The sequence below is a fragment of the Leptonotus elevatus genome, chromosome 3 (genome assembly GCF_054856555.1).
Source record: "Leptonotus elevatus isolate MCC_2025b chromosome 3, RoL_Lele_1.0, whole genome shotgun sequence".
Taxonomy (NCBI): Eukaryota; Metazoa; Chordata; class Actinopteri; order Syngnathiformes; family Syngnathidae; genus Leptonotus; species Leptonotus elevatus.
The window spans coordinates 20442393-20458732 of NC_141241.1; the positions used below are offsets into that span (position 1 = coordinate 20442393).

At 41.1% G+C, this 16340-nt stretch overlaps 1 protein-coding gene across 5 annotated transcripts in view; it reads right to left on the bottom strand.

The window, feature by feature from the left end:
- Nucleotides 1-16340, bottom strand: part of LOC147177378 (protein TANC1-like) — a 49280-nt gene that overhangs the window by 11696 nt on the left and 21244 nt on the right. For all 5 annotated transcript variants that reach the window (XM_086070642.1, XM_086070643.1, XM_086070639.1 and 2 more), the window contains 11 exons: nt 15571-15687; nt 14570-14860; nt 12802-12935; nt 11917-12148; nt 10300-10466; nt 7484-7792; nt 5433-5633; nt 4599-4702; nt 3380-3488; nt 3127-3249; nt 2204-2440 (listed from right to left, as the gene is read on the bottom strand). In XM_086070642.1, the coding sequence (XP_085926768.1) occupies nt 2204-2440; nt 3127-3249; nt 3380-3488; nt 4599-4702; nt 5433-5633; nt 7484-7792; nt 10300-10466; nt 11917-12148; nt 12802-12935; nt 14570-14860; nt 15571-15687 (2024 nt within the window). The remainder of the gene's footprint in view (nt 1-2203; nt 2441-3126; nt 3250-3379; nt 3489-4598; nt 4703-5432; nt 5634-7483; nt 7793-10299; nt 10467-11916; nt 12149-12801; nt 12936-14569; nt 14861-15570; nt 15688-16340) is intronic.

Consider the following 16340-nt stretch of genomic DNA (forward strand, 5'->3'; position numbering starts at 1 on the left):
GTGTATTAGTACATGAGGAGTCTTGAATAAATACGAAAATAAATTATGAGGAAGCCATTTGAGCTTTTTTTCTTTCTTGATATCAACTTTCAAGCCCCATGTTCTAGTACTCATCTCATCCTCACTAGTAAAACAATCTAGCACACTTGTAGAATAATTAGTGCACCTAAACTGGATATCAAAGATATTGAATAAATGCTCAAATCGCTTAAAGCTGTACTTGAAGGATAAAAGTGGCACTAGTCCTACTAATGTATAAAAATGTCACACAGTAGTTGACAGTCATTCAAAATGTTACTAGTAATAGCACACTAGTAGAACAAAAGTAGAATTACACAAAAACATTTCTGCTACTAGTGCTACTGTTGACCGACTACTATTTAACCTTACTAGTCAACTACTCTGCTGTAGTTGGCATGAGTCATGCATTTTTAGCCTCCTGGACCTTAGTTGTTGCATTAAATAGGAGCTTTGCCTAAACAGCTTTTGTTCGATATTCAGGATATCCAACTTAAAGGCTCGTTGTGCAGTTTGTCTTTTTTATACTCGTGACTGCCACCTCTGGCCCAAAGCGTAACTGCAGCATCTGTGTCAGGCTCGTTCATGGTGCGCGAGCGAGTACGTGCGCCATCTTAAGTGCACGCCACATGTCCGCTTCCCCGCGGGGGACGTGCATGGTGTCACCCTCCACCACTCCAGTCTCCACCCCTCCCCTCTCCAAAGAAACTGTGGAGTGTAAGGGTCTGCACACTCTACTATAAAGGGAAGATCAAAGCTGATAGGTGCAGTCAGAGAAAAATGTCAGGACTCAGGAGAATGTATGATGTAGAAAAAGCTTTAGTATTACCTTTTAAAACGGCACAATGCACCTTTAAGGTCGTACTAGGAAGCGAAAAGTGGCACTAGTATAAAAAAAAGAAAAAAAAAGCTGAATTGTCTTACTAGTGAGGACAAAGAGTCAGTGTAGTAGTGCATGGACCTTAAAGCAGAACAAAGCAGCATTTGGCTTTCGTTGATTATGGCGGCACCTTTGGACAAAAGCGGTATTGTTTTCCCTTGAATTTCCCTTGAAAGAAACACATTTCCCATGAGGCCAAGCGCATAGCGTGAAATCTGGACTTCCAAGGCATCCGCAGTTGGACTGAATTACATTGTTTCCAGTGGCTATTTTCAGTTTTTTTCTTTATACGGCATTGTAACGTTTCTGAAGTATGTTAACAGCAGACAGTGGTTGTGATCTTACCTTCTTTATTGTACACACAAACGGCTGCGCTCCCTCCCTCCCTCCCTTCCCGCGATACAAGAAAGAACACAACTTTTGAGTGTTGCGTGGCCGGTCGGGTCAGCGTGGAAAGGCAAACTATCAAGCTGATGGCTATTTATTGCTATCACGCAATTTTCCAATAGCTAACATTAGCATAATTATTTTTTATTTGAGCATGGAAAGCTACCTCCTAAAAAGAGCCGAGTCGCCACAAAGGCAGCGTCGTTTGGAAATCTCCCCGTCTTCCGCCTGTACTGTGCTTTTAACCACATCCAGGTAGGCTTTTTATCATCATTATTATTGTCGCCTCGGACAAAAATCAATATTTCTTGGGGTGTTTTGTAGCTTCTGCATGATAACAGTAATCGCGCGTAGACGTTTGACTCGACTTCCGTCTGGACCGACTGGGGAAAGCGCGCATGTCGCAAAGCAAAAGGTTTCATTATTCTAGCTGTAAATCAATATTTCATCAGCAGAATTATGAAAATATGAATTAAAGTATTTAGTGTTGCTTTAAAGGGATACTTGACTCATTTAGCCATTTTCAGCAATAAGAAGATCATTATCTATAATGAATGTGATAACTTAATTATTTTTCATGAACAATAAATACATTTTAAAACACATTTTGCCACTTGCTGTCGACTGAAGATGACATCGCGCAGGAAACAGGTAACAACTAATCATGGCTCAGTTTGCTAACATCACATGACCAAACACAGAAAACAGGTGAGCCGTGATTGGTCGTTATGTTTCCGGAGCACCTGTGATGTCATTTTCAGTCGACAGCAAATGGCAAAATGTGTTTTAAAAGTATTAATTGTACATGAAAAATGATATTGTTAATAATTTTTTTAATTAAATTTATTCTATACAAAATATTAACTTTTTGCTGGAATAACAGCTTAAAGGGTTTTCCAACGCGCGTGAGCTCCGAACCTTGGCCCCTTTCTTGCACAGCAGGCTGACGACGCCCGCGTGACCCGCAGCTGCCGCCAGGCACAGAGGCGTCATGCCGCTGTCCGTGCTCACGTCCACGGCCGCGCCCATTTCCATCAACAGGCCCACCATCTCCACGTGTCCCAGGTGGGCGTGGACAGCCAGGATAGGGGCGTGTCCCACCACCTCGGTATACCAGCTCACATTCGCGCCGCCGAGCATCAGCAGACGGCTGACCTAGATGGGGTGGAAGGAACAACATTCACGGTGCATCTAATATTGGTCGTCTTGTTAAAAAAAAAAATGTTTCTTTAAAATGATATATAAACAACGCCTCATAATGACAACATGATTTTTTTTTTCATTATAACACACGTACACAATAAACCTCCCTTTGTGAAGGTCATCATGTTTTCACAGTATTGAACTCTCTCCCAATGAGGTGATAGATTCTTATTTCTCAAGCTTGTGTGTTATGGAATATTGGCTCACACTGCGGTGTCTGCCCTAACTGAGATTAATGGGTTGCCATACGACACAGGTGTCAAACGCAAGGCACTGAGACCAGAACCAAGCAACCACCTCATTTTTTGTGGCCTACTAAAGAAAAATAACTGGGGACCAACGATGAATCTTTTCACATCAATTTGCCAATTTTTTTCTGTTGTAAAGTTAAGTGTTAAGGACCCCAAAAATTATTTCTTTAATTCATTTATATTATTTTAAATTAATCGGTTATCAGAATTCTATTCTGCCAAATACCAGAATTTAAATCTGCCTAAAAGAATACATTTTGTTTGTCCCCTAATATAAACTATGAAAGTTCCCTATTGGAGCCTACCTTCAATTTAGTTATTTCCTTTTTTTTTTCCCCCTAGAAAAATTCGGGAATTTTGCAATCCTATATGTGTATCAAATGTCACCTTGATATTAGGTGTGTAGAGGTTCCTTAGGGATGCGAGTGCAGCAGAGAGGCTTTCTGTACTGCAGCTGACCCACATGGCCTGCAGGACAGTGGAGGACACGCCGGTTTTCTTACTCAGACCCTATATAAACAAAAGGAAAGAGAGAAATTCAAAAGAAACACTGACCTACAATATGTTCAGGTCAGGTGTTAAATGGCCCTGGCTGAGGTCTAAAAGGTTCAAGAGGGAGCAAGTTCACCGACTTGCTCACCTTGAAAATGTGAGCCTTGAGGATGTGGTGTCCCAGTTCCATGGTCTGCTGACGATTCAACTTGCCTTCCTGTCTGGAGAACATGAATGCCAGGAGAGCATGGCCGTTCCTGCAGGCATGCGTAAAGTTTCATTAAATGAAAACTTCCTCTGTCGCCAGGATAGATTTGGTCACATTACAGTATTTTCTTATGAGACTACAGTGAACCACCGCCACATTGCTGTTTATTGTCCGCCCCCACCCGTCTCACCTGTTTTATAGCACATTTTTAAGTGATTGTTTGTTATAGGTGTTTACAATAAATTAGCCCCTCTATAATGTGGCGTAACACCATGCTGAGAGGCCCCGGTGCCAAAAACGTTTTGCATTTGGCGTCAAATTCATCCCCTGAGGTTGCGTAGGCGGCGGGGACACCGGGAAGCCTCCTTTTGACCGCCGGGAGGAGAAGCGACACGCGGCTGAAAGGTCGCTTCTGCGATGGAGCTAGCTGCCGGCAAGCTACAGCGCGACTCCGGTGGGAGCGGGACACTAGATTTTGCTAATGGCCTGGACTCAAACCACGTCTATCACATCTCTTCCAATAGGTTTAACGTCATGTTTTGTTTTGGGGGTTTTTGCCTGCCGCTTTTTTTTTTTTTAGTTGTGCAAAGCATGACGGCGACGATGGCACGCACACTAGCTACCACTTTTTTTCCAACTCGCATCACGTCGAGACTCATCGTGACTGACAGATGCCGAAGTCAGGTGATTAAATGATCATTTCCGACATCGTATTTACAAAATAACTGGCCGTTTATTTCCCCGTATTTGTTGTTCTCTCTCTCTCTCTCTCTCTCTCTCTCTCTGTCTCTCTCTACCTCTATGGTTTCGCATAATGCACTGGCAATTAGACAAATTTAACATTGAAGTAATTACATTAAAGAATTCCATTATTTAATATTATTTTATTTATTATTAACTATTCATGATTACATCAAACTAAATGATTATATTTAACTTAACGTTTTATTGACAACAATGTTGAGCACAGCCACTAAGGAATACTTACTAAAAGTGTGTTTTAGCCAGCCTAATTGTGTTTAATAATTTTAAATGTGTTTAATCCACGTGGGAGGGATAAAGCTGTTTTTAGAAGGTCACTCTACATCGCAGATTTGCACTTATCTGAATGTACCCTTCAAAAAATACTTGTGTTTTGTATTTTGGTGTCGAGTCTGACCTTGGTTCACAGATGAAGTCGTTGCTTTCTCCATCTGACCTCCAGACGAGCCACTCTCTGAAGGAGGGGTGGCACAGCATGCGTGTGCCATCTCTGCGTTTCACCTGTCGGCACGTGCAAGACAACAACTTTTCAACTTTAATTAAACGACTTCCCAAAAGGCGTGTTTGTCCTTAATTGTCCTTCTTTGTAAACGTAAATAACAGGTGTTGCTTACCTACTGAATATCATGAATATAAGAAGTAAAGAGTTATAACCAACAGCAGATCTTCAGATTCCTATGTGCATTCACAGAACTCTTATATATTGAAAAATAAAATGTGATTTATTTATTTATTTTTTGGGGTGGGGGCTCAATAATACCTGTTTTCTGGGTTTGGTCATGTGACATTTGCAAACTGAGCCACGATTGGCCGTTACCCGAGCACACGTGATGTCATTTTCAGTCAACAGCAAGAGGCAAGATGTGTTTTTAAAGGTATTAATTGTACATGAAAAATAATGTAAGTTATCAAATCAATTATAGACAAAATATTAAGTCATTAACAGCTTACTGCTGAAAATGGCTAACTGGGTCAAGTATCCCTTTAAGAACCACTGAGATTGAAAATTGCATTTGTTGTACTTGGTGCCTATGAGTTTCCTATGGTAGCTTGAGATGATATCCCACTTCATACTTTAACACTTGTGCACTTAGAATGTTGTGTAAATCAAGCCCACTCTGTCTTGCAACACTGCTGCAAGGTGTATGAATGATCAATAGTTTAAAAAAAAATGGTCAGAAATAAATGTCCCCAAAAATCTATTTTGCTCAGGAGCAGCTCAGAATCTCACCATGAATCCAGCCAGGCTGTCCAATCTCTGCTGAAAGTCCTTCCACTCCAGCTCCCCCCTCACGCTGCCCGCATTGAGCGCCCGGAACATTTGCTCATCCGACAGCGGGTGCAGCGACGCCAGGGCCACATTTAGCACCGGAAGCACTCGCTCAAAGACGTCTTTGTCAGGGAAGCTCACGCGGCACATCAGCAGGTACACCTAACACAGGTTCACATCTTAAAATTAACACTGTTGTGGACATACGGTAAATATCTGAACAACAAAACTGCTCAAGAGCTGAGGTGGCACTGAAATGCCGTGAAATGAATTCATGTCTTTATTTATTTTAATTGAGATGTAGGCATGTGTGATCAATAGAATACACAATGAATTGAGTAGAGCAAGGATGCAAAGCTTTCATGCAGTCTTAAAGTGGTCGTGTTTTCAGGCCGTGCTCATCTGGCTGCTCTCCTTCAGACTGTTGACGGCGCAACATCAAAAAGTGTCAGTCATTCGCTGGGAGCTATTTCCGTGCCCTTTCTAAATCTTTCATCCTTGATCACAGATTTGTCAACTTTGTGTGGAACATTTTCGAACAATGGCAGCCCCCCCGCGTTGCTCTGCGCTTGTTTTTGTCAACACTGGGCCTCGCTCATCAATCAACAAATGTGTTCTTTAATTCTGCTAATGCACATTGTGGAATTCTCTCGTGTTTTCTTCTCGGGGATTTGTTCTCCAGCGCACACTCAACAGCATGATTTGATGACGACTTGGTACAACAAAATAACTGAATTTGACTTCGATGAACTTTCAAATCAAGACTTTAAGCAAATGGGATATGTATTGTAGCATTTTTTTCTCAATTTTTTTTTTCATTACTTAAACTTTTTCAATGTTTTTCAACACACAAAAATACCTTCAGCAAGCTTAAAAAACAAAACTCTCAGGCTCATCCATTCACACGCTGAAAGATTCTCATACACAAATCACATCAAAAACTCTCTCAAAAACAATACAAGGCAAAACAATGACCAAAAAGACTGTCACACCAAGAACTTGCTCACAGTAAAAATTCTGACACTCACACCGAAAAAAATCACCAAAAAACCTCCATCACACCATAAAACCTCTCACACTGACCTAACACCTCAACAAATAAATAAAAAAATGACCAAGAAACTCTTACACACAACAAAACATCTCACACTAATAAAAAAAAAAAACATCAAAAACTCACAAAAAACAAACACAAAAAGGTGTTTTTTGGCATAAGAGTTTTTTTTGTTGACAGAGGTTATTGGTGAGGATGAGTCTTTTGGGGTTAGTGAGTTTTTGTGCGAATGAGAGGTTTTATGGTAAGTCTAGGGATTTTTGGTGGGTTTTATTTAAGTGTGAGATGTTTTTTTTGTGTGCACACAAAAAATGACTCACAAAAAAAAACCACACTCACCAAAACCCCCAAAAATCATTGTTATTAAGTGTGAGATGTTTTTTTTTCATACACACAAAAAACACTAACACTCGCACTTGCCCAAAATAATCCTCTCACAATCAAGCCCTCACACACACAAAAAATACATGACAATACCTCTCACACAAACACCAAACAAAATCCTCTCTCAAGAACCAAAAATCCTCAGTCTCGCCATGAAACCTCTCACACACACCAAAAACCTCTCACTCTAAAAAAAAACACTTACACCAAAAACCTCTCACTCACACACAGGAAAAACTCTCAATAAAACACTCACCAAAAACCTGGTGCACAAAAAAATGCTCACTGCCACCAAAATTATCTCACACTCATCAAAAAGCTCTCACACATAATTTAAAAATTAAAATGTATTAAAAATATATTAAAATAAAAAAAACCCTCTTACCCCTAAAACTTCTTTCTCACACAAAAATCACCCCAAAAAACAGAAAAGCTCACTCAATAAATTCTTACTCACACCAAAAACCTTCTCACACTCACCAAAAGAACACAATCGCCCAGAAAAAAGGTGAAAAAAACGTAGTCAATGCCTGATTCAACAGCACACACACTCGACAACTATTCACCAGCTGACCTCTGATAGCGACACAGGCACAACCAGGTAGTTCCCCCCTTTCAGTGCCAGATGCCCTTTGTGGAACAGATCCAGGGTCAGCTGGAGGTAGAGGATGGAGCCGTTGCTGCGTGTGGTCAGGTGGCTGCTGAACTTGCTGAGGAGCAACGGGTCGGGAGCGGAGCCCGTGGGCGTGGTGACATTGGCGGCGACCTGGGCGCTGCCGCTCACCCGGTGATGGATGTAGTCGCTCAGGTCGGCTCCCAGCTCGCTGCTGTCGGGCAGGATGTCCAGCGAGATGCCAGAGAACGGGAGCAGGGTGGTTATTTCCTGCAAGAGAAAACATTTATCACAGCATATGTTTTCATATTTTATAGCCATCCATCCATGTCCTTAACCGCTTGTCCTCACGAGGGTCGCTGGAGCCTATCCCAGCTGGCTTCAGGCAGTAGGCGGGGTGCACCCTGAACTGGTTGCCAGCCAATCGCAGGGCACACAGAGACGGACAACCATCCACACTCACACCTATGGACAATTTGGAGTGTTCAATTATTAACCTACCATGCATGTCTTTGGAATGTGGGAGGAAACCGCAGTACACGGAGAAAACCCACGCAAGCACAGGGAGAACATGCAAACTCCACCCAGGAAGGCCGAAGCCTGGACTCAATCTCACGTCCTCTGCACTGGGAGGCGGACGTGCTAACCAGTCAGCCAACGTGCCGCCCATATTTTTATAGCATAGTTCATATATCATTTTTTCAAATTATTTTTCATATATTTATAAAATGCTATATTATTATTATTATTATTAATTCACATAGTGAAGACAATGAATGAATTGGCAATTCAACAACAACAAAAAGTCTTTCAAAATGTAAACTGTTTAACTCATTCAGAACTTCTTGGGATTTTTTTCCCCCACATTCCAAATATTTCCATATTCACTAAATTCCACACTTTTCACACAAAAATTCCCAAATTATGAGATATTTTAGATTAATACTTTAAATGTGTTCACTGACTGCACTTTTAACTAAAAACATATCATCTTTTCCCATTGAAAGTAACAGAAATGCCATGAATTCATTCTTGACCCACATTGTTCTCTGATGTGTGCACCTTGGCCACAAGGGGGCAGTGTAATATTACAGATGTATGCAATACACGAAGAAGAGTTTCACACCTGACTCAGTAAACTGCAGAATAGTCGTTAACTACACGAGATAAAGAATATGTGCCTATGAGTATTGCTATACTGTCTGTCTACATGTGTTGCTGCACTGCATGTGTTCCAATATCTGTAGCCTGTCTATGGCCTTTTGAATAGTGTGTGGTATAAAATGAAATGAGATGACTACATTTCTTGTACGGTAGACTTCAGGCTTCACCTTCAACAATTTGATAAATCCGCAGAATTTCAGTTCGGTGTTAGCTTTTTTGGCATTCACATGCAATTTTCTTCACAACATTTTTACACATAGTTGTTATTATCTCTACTTAATGAGTCACAAGAGAATTCAGCATGTAAAGAATTCTAGGCCTTTTGTGCTTTAACTAAAAGCACTTCAATCAGGACCGACCGGTTGCTCAGATGTCTCTGAGTCACGCAAAGCCATGGGATGCAGTACAGTAAATAGTGTGACAATGACTCAAGCAGCAGCAGCACAGCTCACAGGCTTCTCATCTCCTGCCATCTCTTGCTATCCTCAAATGCTCAACACCGGCCAGAAGCAGCTTCGACTCATTAATTGCATGCCGGGCTTTAATAATAACAGCAATAACCATAAGCAATTAACTTGTGAATTCGCACTTTAAGAACCAGAGTTGCTGGTGCTGCAAAGCACTGAACTACATTTACAACATCAATGGTAGTATTTGTGCCATTAAATTGTATTTAGTTCTTCCAAATACTTTATTCTCATTTGGTAGTGTTTGACAGATGTGTTTTGTTTTTTTGTCAAGTCATTTCCTGCCACGTCAATCTAATCAGCCCAGCTGGTTCACAATCAAGAGTGGTGGCCATTGTCATTCAACGAGGGGACAGATTTTTCAACCAATCCGATTTTAATCCGCCTCACAGGGAAAACATATCTGCATTTTTTTCAATCCTGATTGGTTGGACAGAGCAAAATTTGTTACAGCCAATTTCTCCGAGTTGCAATGTGACAGTGCCGATATTAAGAGGTGGATTCAATTGGGTACATCCTCCCTGAGGTCCCAGATACCAAAAGCACCACCCAGCTCTGTTCAAAACAATGTGAAAAATTTTATATGGATGAATATATCGGTAATGCTCCAACGGGGTCTGAGAATGACAGGGAAGGTGGGATTTTTGTAGGTGTGTCTTTTATCTTTGTCCTTCCGTATCTAATGCCTGCTGACTTGTTAAATGCATCATGGCCAGCACGCCCTCCAAATCACTAATTCAATTATATAACCGACTGGCTGCTTGACAAGCTCCAGACTCGCAACTGACTCCGCGTAGCGTTGACATCCATTGGCGCTGTAATCCATACAGCATTTGGAGTTTTTGGCTCGAGCTTTTGACAGATGCAGCCACTGTTTGCTGGGATTAGCGAGCGGATTGAGCAACGGCAGCACGTGCCAAAAGCCGCAATGTCTATGCCGAGACAGTAAGACTGGATGTCAAACATCCAGCCATGGGGAGTGTAGGGAGATAATGGTATGAAGAATGCCTCTGTCGGTTTGGTTTCAAGTGGTGGATAGACTTAATTAGGATGGAGGAAGGATACACGTACACCCTGGACTGGTCACCAGTCAATCACAGGGCGCATATTTTGACATTTTTTTGTTGAGGAGTGCATGTCTCTCACCAAGAGGCCCGTCCTCACTGTGACCACAAGTTTGAGCCAGACGGGGAACTTGGAGACGATCTTGGTGATGAAGGTGGCGATGGTGTCCCCGTAGTCTGGTTTATGGAATTCCGCCTCATTGAGACTGTCAACCAAGATGATGTAGTCTTCATCGGGCAGCCTTCGCTCTGGAAAGGCAAATAAAGTGCCTGTGACAAAGTGCCAATACTGCACATTGCTCTATGGGCAGGCAAAATAAAGATGGAATGTTAGAGATATGGGTCATGCACAAAATACAAAATGTGCCCTTGTTGTGTAAATTATAGTTGATGTAACTGCTGTAAAAGTATTTCTGAAAAGTAACTGAAAGACCAGATAGCGCTTGATGAAAATAAGTTTCAAATGTGCTTAAGTTTTCATGACTTTGTGGATATTGTCTACCATGTCATTCTTAAAACATGTTATGTTATCACGCACATTTTAAATTGTAGTAATTATGCTGTGCCTCTCATTTTTGGCCATGTAGAGAGAGAGAGAGAGAGAAAAAAGGAAACTACATGACTCAGCAGAAATTATGTCATCGATCTTATTACTCTGACCCTGGTAAGTCCTCCCTTCAATGTTTCTTTATTTTCAAAGTTTCCAGCCATACTGGATTGTTTTACTCATATTATCAAGAAATATATATATATTACATATATTGTTTGTTCTAGCATACAGCAAAGAAATCTAGGATTATCATTGATTTACAACCTTTTTACTAGAAACTCTGTTTCAGAAAATTTGAGTAAATTCATTTTTAAACAAAATGTTACTTACTTTATCTAATTGGAAAGGACTTTGAAAAAATATATATATATCAGGTGCGAGATCCTGAAACAGGGTTGAGCCAAACACAGCAACTCATAAAACCGTGAATGTTTGAGCAGGATGAATACAATTATATGATGATTTATTACCTGAATTTAGAAAACATATCGTCCATTTTTCAAAATTGTCCTTCATCCGATTCTGGAATGACCCAAATACTGTATATACTTTATAATAGCAGTGTGTGTGCAACTTCGTTTTGCTGGAAGTCTATGTTGTGGAACTGGTCATTATTGATTACATCCCACTGAAAAGGTCTGGATGGCATCGTTGTTTATTCTCACCAAACAGGAAATCCATCTTGTTTTGTATTATCGAAGCTGTCAATGCAGCCATGCAAGGACTCGCATGCTCTCAAGAGGCACACGGGCTCTTCATTTTTTCCCTAACCTGCTTAATAGAGACGGAGGAGACACACCACTCCTTTGTTTAGCCTCGGTAGGGCCGGCCCATAATAAACACATCAATCTATCTTGACTGGCTGTATCATAAGAAAGTGAGCTGGCTAATATGGCCTAAGCAATTGAGTGACCTTGAAATCCGGTGGGATGATGATGAGACACCAGGGCAAAAATAACAGATTTTCTATTCGTATGCAAACGACCGAGCTTTGCTTTCTCACTTTCCTGGGACCCAAATTAGTGACGTCATCTGTCAACCTACCACGGAGGCAATAAAAAGCTACAGTGAATCCATTTTAAACTTTAAATGAACTTGTCTTTAGGTGTCATTTTATTTTCACGAGTGTGCGTGTGTTGACATTATTACCCTTGCGCAAGTTGGTCATGGGTTCCAGGACGCCCTTTCGGAAGGCAGCTATGGGGTCTTGAACACAGGAGCGCAGGCTGAGCATATTCTGGAGGTGAGGTTCCTGGATTAGCAGCTCCCTGTATGGGGTGAGCTGCGGTGATCTGGCCAGCAGGGCGGCGACACTGTGAACAAATTCTGGGACCAGGCAGGTGTATGTGTTGTCGGCCTGGCAGAAATGGTAAGCGACCACCTGTCAGAACAAAGAGGTTAAAGATGTGGATGATGTCATTTTTACAAATACTGTGAAGCCTTGAACCCACGATAGGTGAACTCGCTTTTTAAAAAACATACCGCAATTGATTAAGCCACACTTTTTTGTCTTTTCTGTGAGAATATTATATAACATCACTTTAAGGAAATGGAAGAAACAAACAAGCTCTCAATTGATAAGCTTGAAAACCAACAGATGAAACAAAAGTAGAATTTAACATTGATTTAACACCAAAATGTTTGATCCATGTACAATAATTAAGTCTAACAAGAGTCCGCTAGCTTAATGCTAACATATAATGCGAGATGCCATGGAATGCCATACAGCAGCTGCAAACTCCCATTTAAAGTACAGTGACAAAGTAATTGAGTAATTGTACTGAGTTACTTATTAACCACATGTCTTTCCATATACACACATAATGTAAACAGCTTTGCACATTAATAGCTAACTAGCTGATTGACTTATTCCATCAACATTCGCAGCTCATTATATGAAACATTATTTCCTCTGCGTATGACGTAAAGTGCAATCCATACTGTGGTGATGTAAGGCTGCCGAAAGAGACCAAATTGTGAGATATTCTCTCACAAGTGTGAGAATACGAGCGCTCACGTGGTGTTGAAAGGTACCTTGTTGGCGAGGCATCTGGCAAGCTCTTGCTTCTGTGCTGTGCTATCGGCCGCTCCTGAAGCAGCACTCGTGTTGATTTGGGAGTCGGCTTTGGATTCGGATTTGGAGGCGGCTTTTCGCTGCCTTTCCCCACCTGAATAGAGCACAAAGTGCCATTTATACTCATTAGAAGATGTCTTAAGGGGAAGCGCGGGTATGTTGGGAGGAAACCATAAACAATGAAAACTGCTATAGATGTTTAAAAAAAAAAAAAAAAAAAATGTTTTGCATTTATCCAGTATAAGCTTCATAGATGAGTATGCTCTTTGTCCTCACTGGTAAGACAATTCGGCAAACTAGTACCAGTCATTTTTTTCCCATGACTGCCTTCCACTCCAATGACATTTCTGCACACTATTTGGACAACTTTGGCCTCCTATGCTTTGAAAATCTTCATAAAGAACATGCGCACAATAAAAAATCATGGCAGAATCTACTTCAGGATGCAAAATTAGGTTAGATGCAGCAAGAAATTTGAGTCCCAAGCGTTTGGTTTAAGTTTGAAAGCCAATACTAAGTTTTGCACTGTAAGAAAGAAAGAAAGAAAAAATAATAATAATAAAGTAACATTTACTTGGAAAAATTCAGAAATTCTAAGTAAATTTTACACGGAAAGTTTTGAGTACATTTTACCAGTTTATAAAAAAAAAAATATATATATATATATTCAAACGTTGAGGAATGAACTCATAACATTCAGCTTGGGAGACAACCTGTCTACCACCTGAGCCATGCCACTCCTGCTGTTTGCCACTATACTGCATTGCTAGTGGAGGTACAAAAAAACACACTTGTGCATGTGTCATATTAGTAACATTGTGTCCACTACCAATGCCACTTTTGTCCTACTATTACACAAACGTTAATGCAAATGTCTTTTACCAGTGACTGCTGAGTCGTCTTTCTAATCAGGGCAAATAGCATACAAGTATTAGTATGGACCTTAAACTGGATGGATATCAATGATTTGCCACTAGTACAATCATCACTAGTAAGTGCACTGATTTATTTGTTTATTTTAGTGCTTGCACCTTAAGCTGGAAATGAATAATATCCCACAATAAAAATTAGGCCACCCAAGAATATACTAGTATGCTTTTTGTCCTTACTAGTGGTGCAACCAGGAATGTCATACATTAGTGGAAGGCGGCAGTAGGGGAAAACATTATTAGGGGGACGGGGGTTACATGCATTCACATTCCTTCATTCTACTGGTGAGTACATAAAAGAACTGTACATGCAGCTTTAGCTGGACATCATGACTCTCGAATAAAAGATTTTCCACACTGCTGCAGCTAATTAGCGCCTATTTAAATTAAGCATGTGTGTAAAATGTGCAGTCCAACCACATCAAACAAGACCGAGCGATGGTTGCAGCACAGCCATGGCTCCTCTCGACATCTCCAACTGGAGCCATGTTGAATATTAATCAAAAATGACAACATACATACTGAATAGTGCAGGTGGCCATGAATAATGCAGCGATGCTGAGAAATGAACAGGGCTGTAGTCGTTATGCATTTGCACCACGTATATCTTTTTGTGCCATGAGAAAAACGGACACAAGATGATGTTTTGAAAAAGGTGATGGTTGTCACATTTAATTGTAAGCACAAGCACAAGCTAACAAGATCCAATAAGTTGACTTGTTTTTGTTTAGCCACAATACAGTGGGAGTTCAGTACGGGATTCTCTATTCGATTCCTGTAATGATAAGCAATGACTTACATTTGGGAGAGACGCTCGGACTGTGAGGGATGCCGGGCCCTCCGTGTTGCGTGTGCACGCCGTGACAGCTGAGCGCCACCAGCCTCCACATGATAGCAGTTTTGCCCGAGCCCGCGTTTCCCACGATGACGGCCCCTCTTCCCTCGCAGTTGCTGCTTTTCCTCAAGACCTCATCTAGACGCGCGAAGAGCCAATCCCGGCCCACGAAAGACGTGTCCGCGGTGGCGCCGGGAACTTCGAACAGCAGCGGTTTCAGCATGATGTCGGCTTGTTTGAAATGGGCCAATCTCCCTGGAGAAAGCGGGCAAAAGTACTGATTTATTGCCTTTATTTGGGTAAAAGTAGAAAGTACAGACAGACAGAGATTTTACTGTCATCTGTTTTGATTTAGCTACCTAACGTTGGCTAACTGATTTCAACAAAACAAAAAAATGCTAAACTAACCGAGAAAATACACCTTGAATTAAACTGGGTTCACTGTATTTTTTTTATCATATATAATGAAATTGAAATGGGAAGTCAACCGTAAACATTTCTTGACAATAATATCTTATATGTGACCTCACTAGTCTAAACATGATATTCTGATTAACATTACATTTGTGGAATATGAGTTATGTGGCAAAATCCAGCTGTTTTTATCCATCTCACGATTTTGCTACTTGCCGTCGACTGAAGATGACATCACAGTTACTCAGGGCTCAGGTAACGACCAATCACAGCTCACATCTGAAGCTGAGCTGTGATTGCTTGTTACCGGAGACTTGCGCAACTGGGATGTTATTTTCACTCGACAACAAGTGGCAAAATGGCCGCCTTCTGATATTGATAGGAACAGCTGGATTTCGCAGCTTAACTCATATTCCACTAATGCAATGTTAACCAAAATACCATATTTAGACGAGTGGGGCTGCATAGAACATATTATCGTCAAGATTTTTTTGGAGGTTGACTTCCCCTTTAACACTGCACTTATATCGCAAGGCTAACAAATAAAATACCTTTAGTGTCCTCATTTGTGCGTCCAGGTGTGTTAAACCTGCGGACGGAGCTCCTGTGCCCGCCGACCTGTTGGTTGTCCAGATAGCTCAGATCCTCCAGTCTTGTGGAGCATGTTGCTGTCAAGAGAGTCATAATGAGAGCGGCAAGAAGATACACAAACCGTACAATTGCAAAACCTCACACGTGTAAAATTCATGGCTTGACTTCATTATTGTTTCCATGGAAACCTAAGCAATCATCTGTTTTGCCGCTCCATGATGAATACTCGGCGACAAGGCCAAGTCAGGAGGAAGGAAAAGGTAAGAAACGTCATCTTGGTTTGACACAAGTTCGGACAAAATTCATTCACATTTCAAGACATTTTTTCATTTCGGATCCAAGGAGAGTTTTTTGCTATGAGATGCCGTATTAAACTTCCAGTCTGGGAAATGGTGAAGCTGACAACCAAATTGAACACACCTTGCTCCCCCTTCGCTCCTGTGACCTTGCAACACTAATGAGTCACATGACAGCAAGGAGGGGAAAAAAGGCAAATTGGGCCCAATGTGGACAATTTCACTTGGGTGTGTACACACCTTTTATTTTTGTGTTGAGTTATTTCAAGGGGGCCGTAAATGTACACTGTTATGCAGGATATACATTGACTACTAGTAAAAATCCTGATTGTTCGAGCCATTGAATAATGAATTAAAAGAAAGTGAATACAGAACATGCAGTGAAGAAGAGAAGCTACAAGCAGGAGAGATGTTTACTCCCACTCCCACCTTTG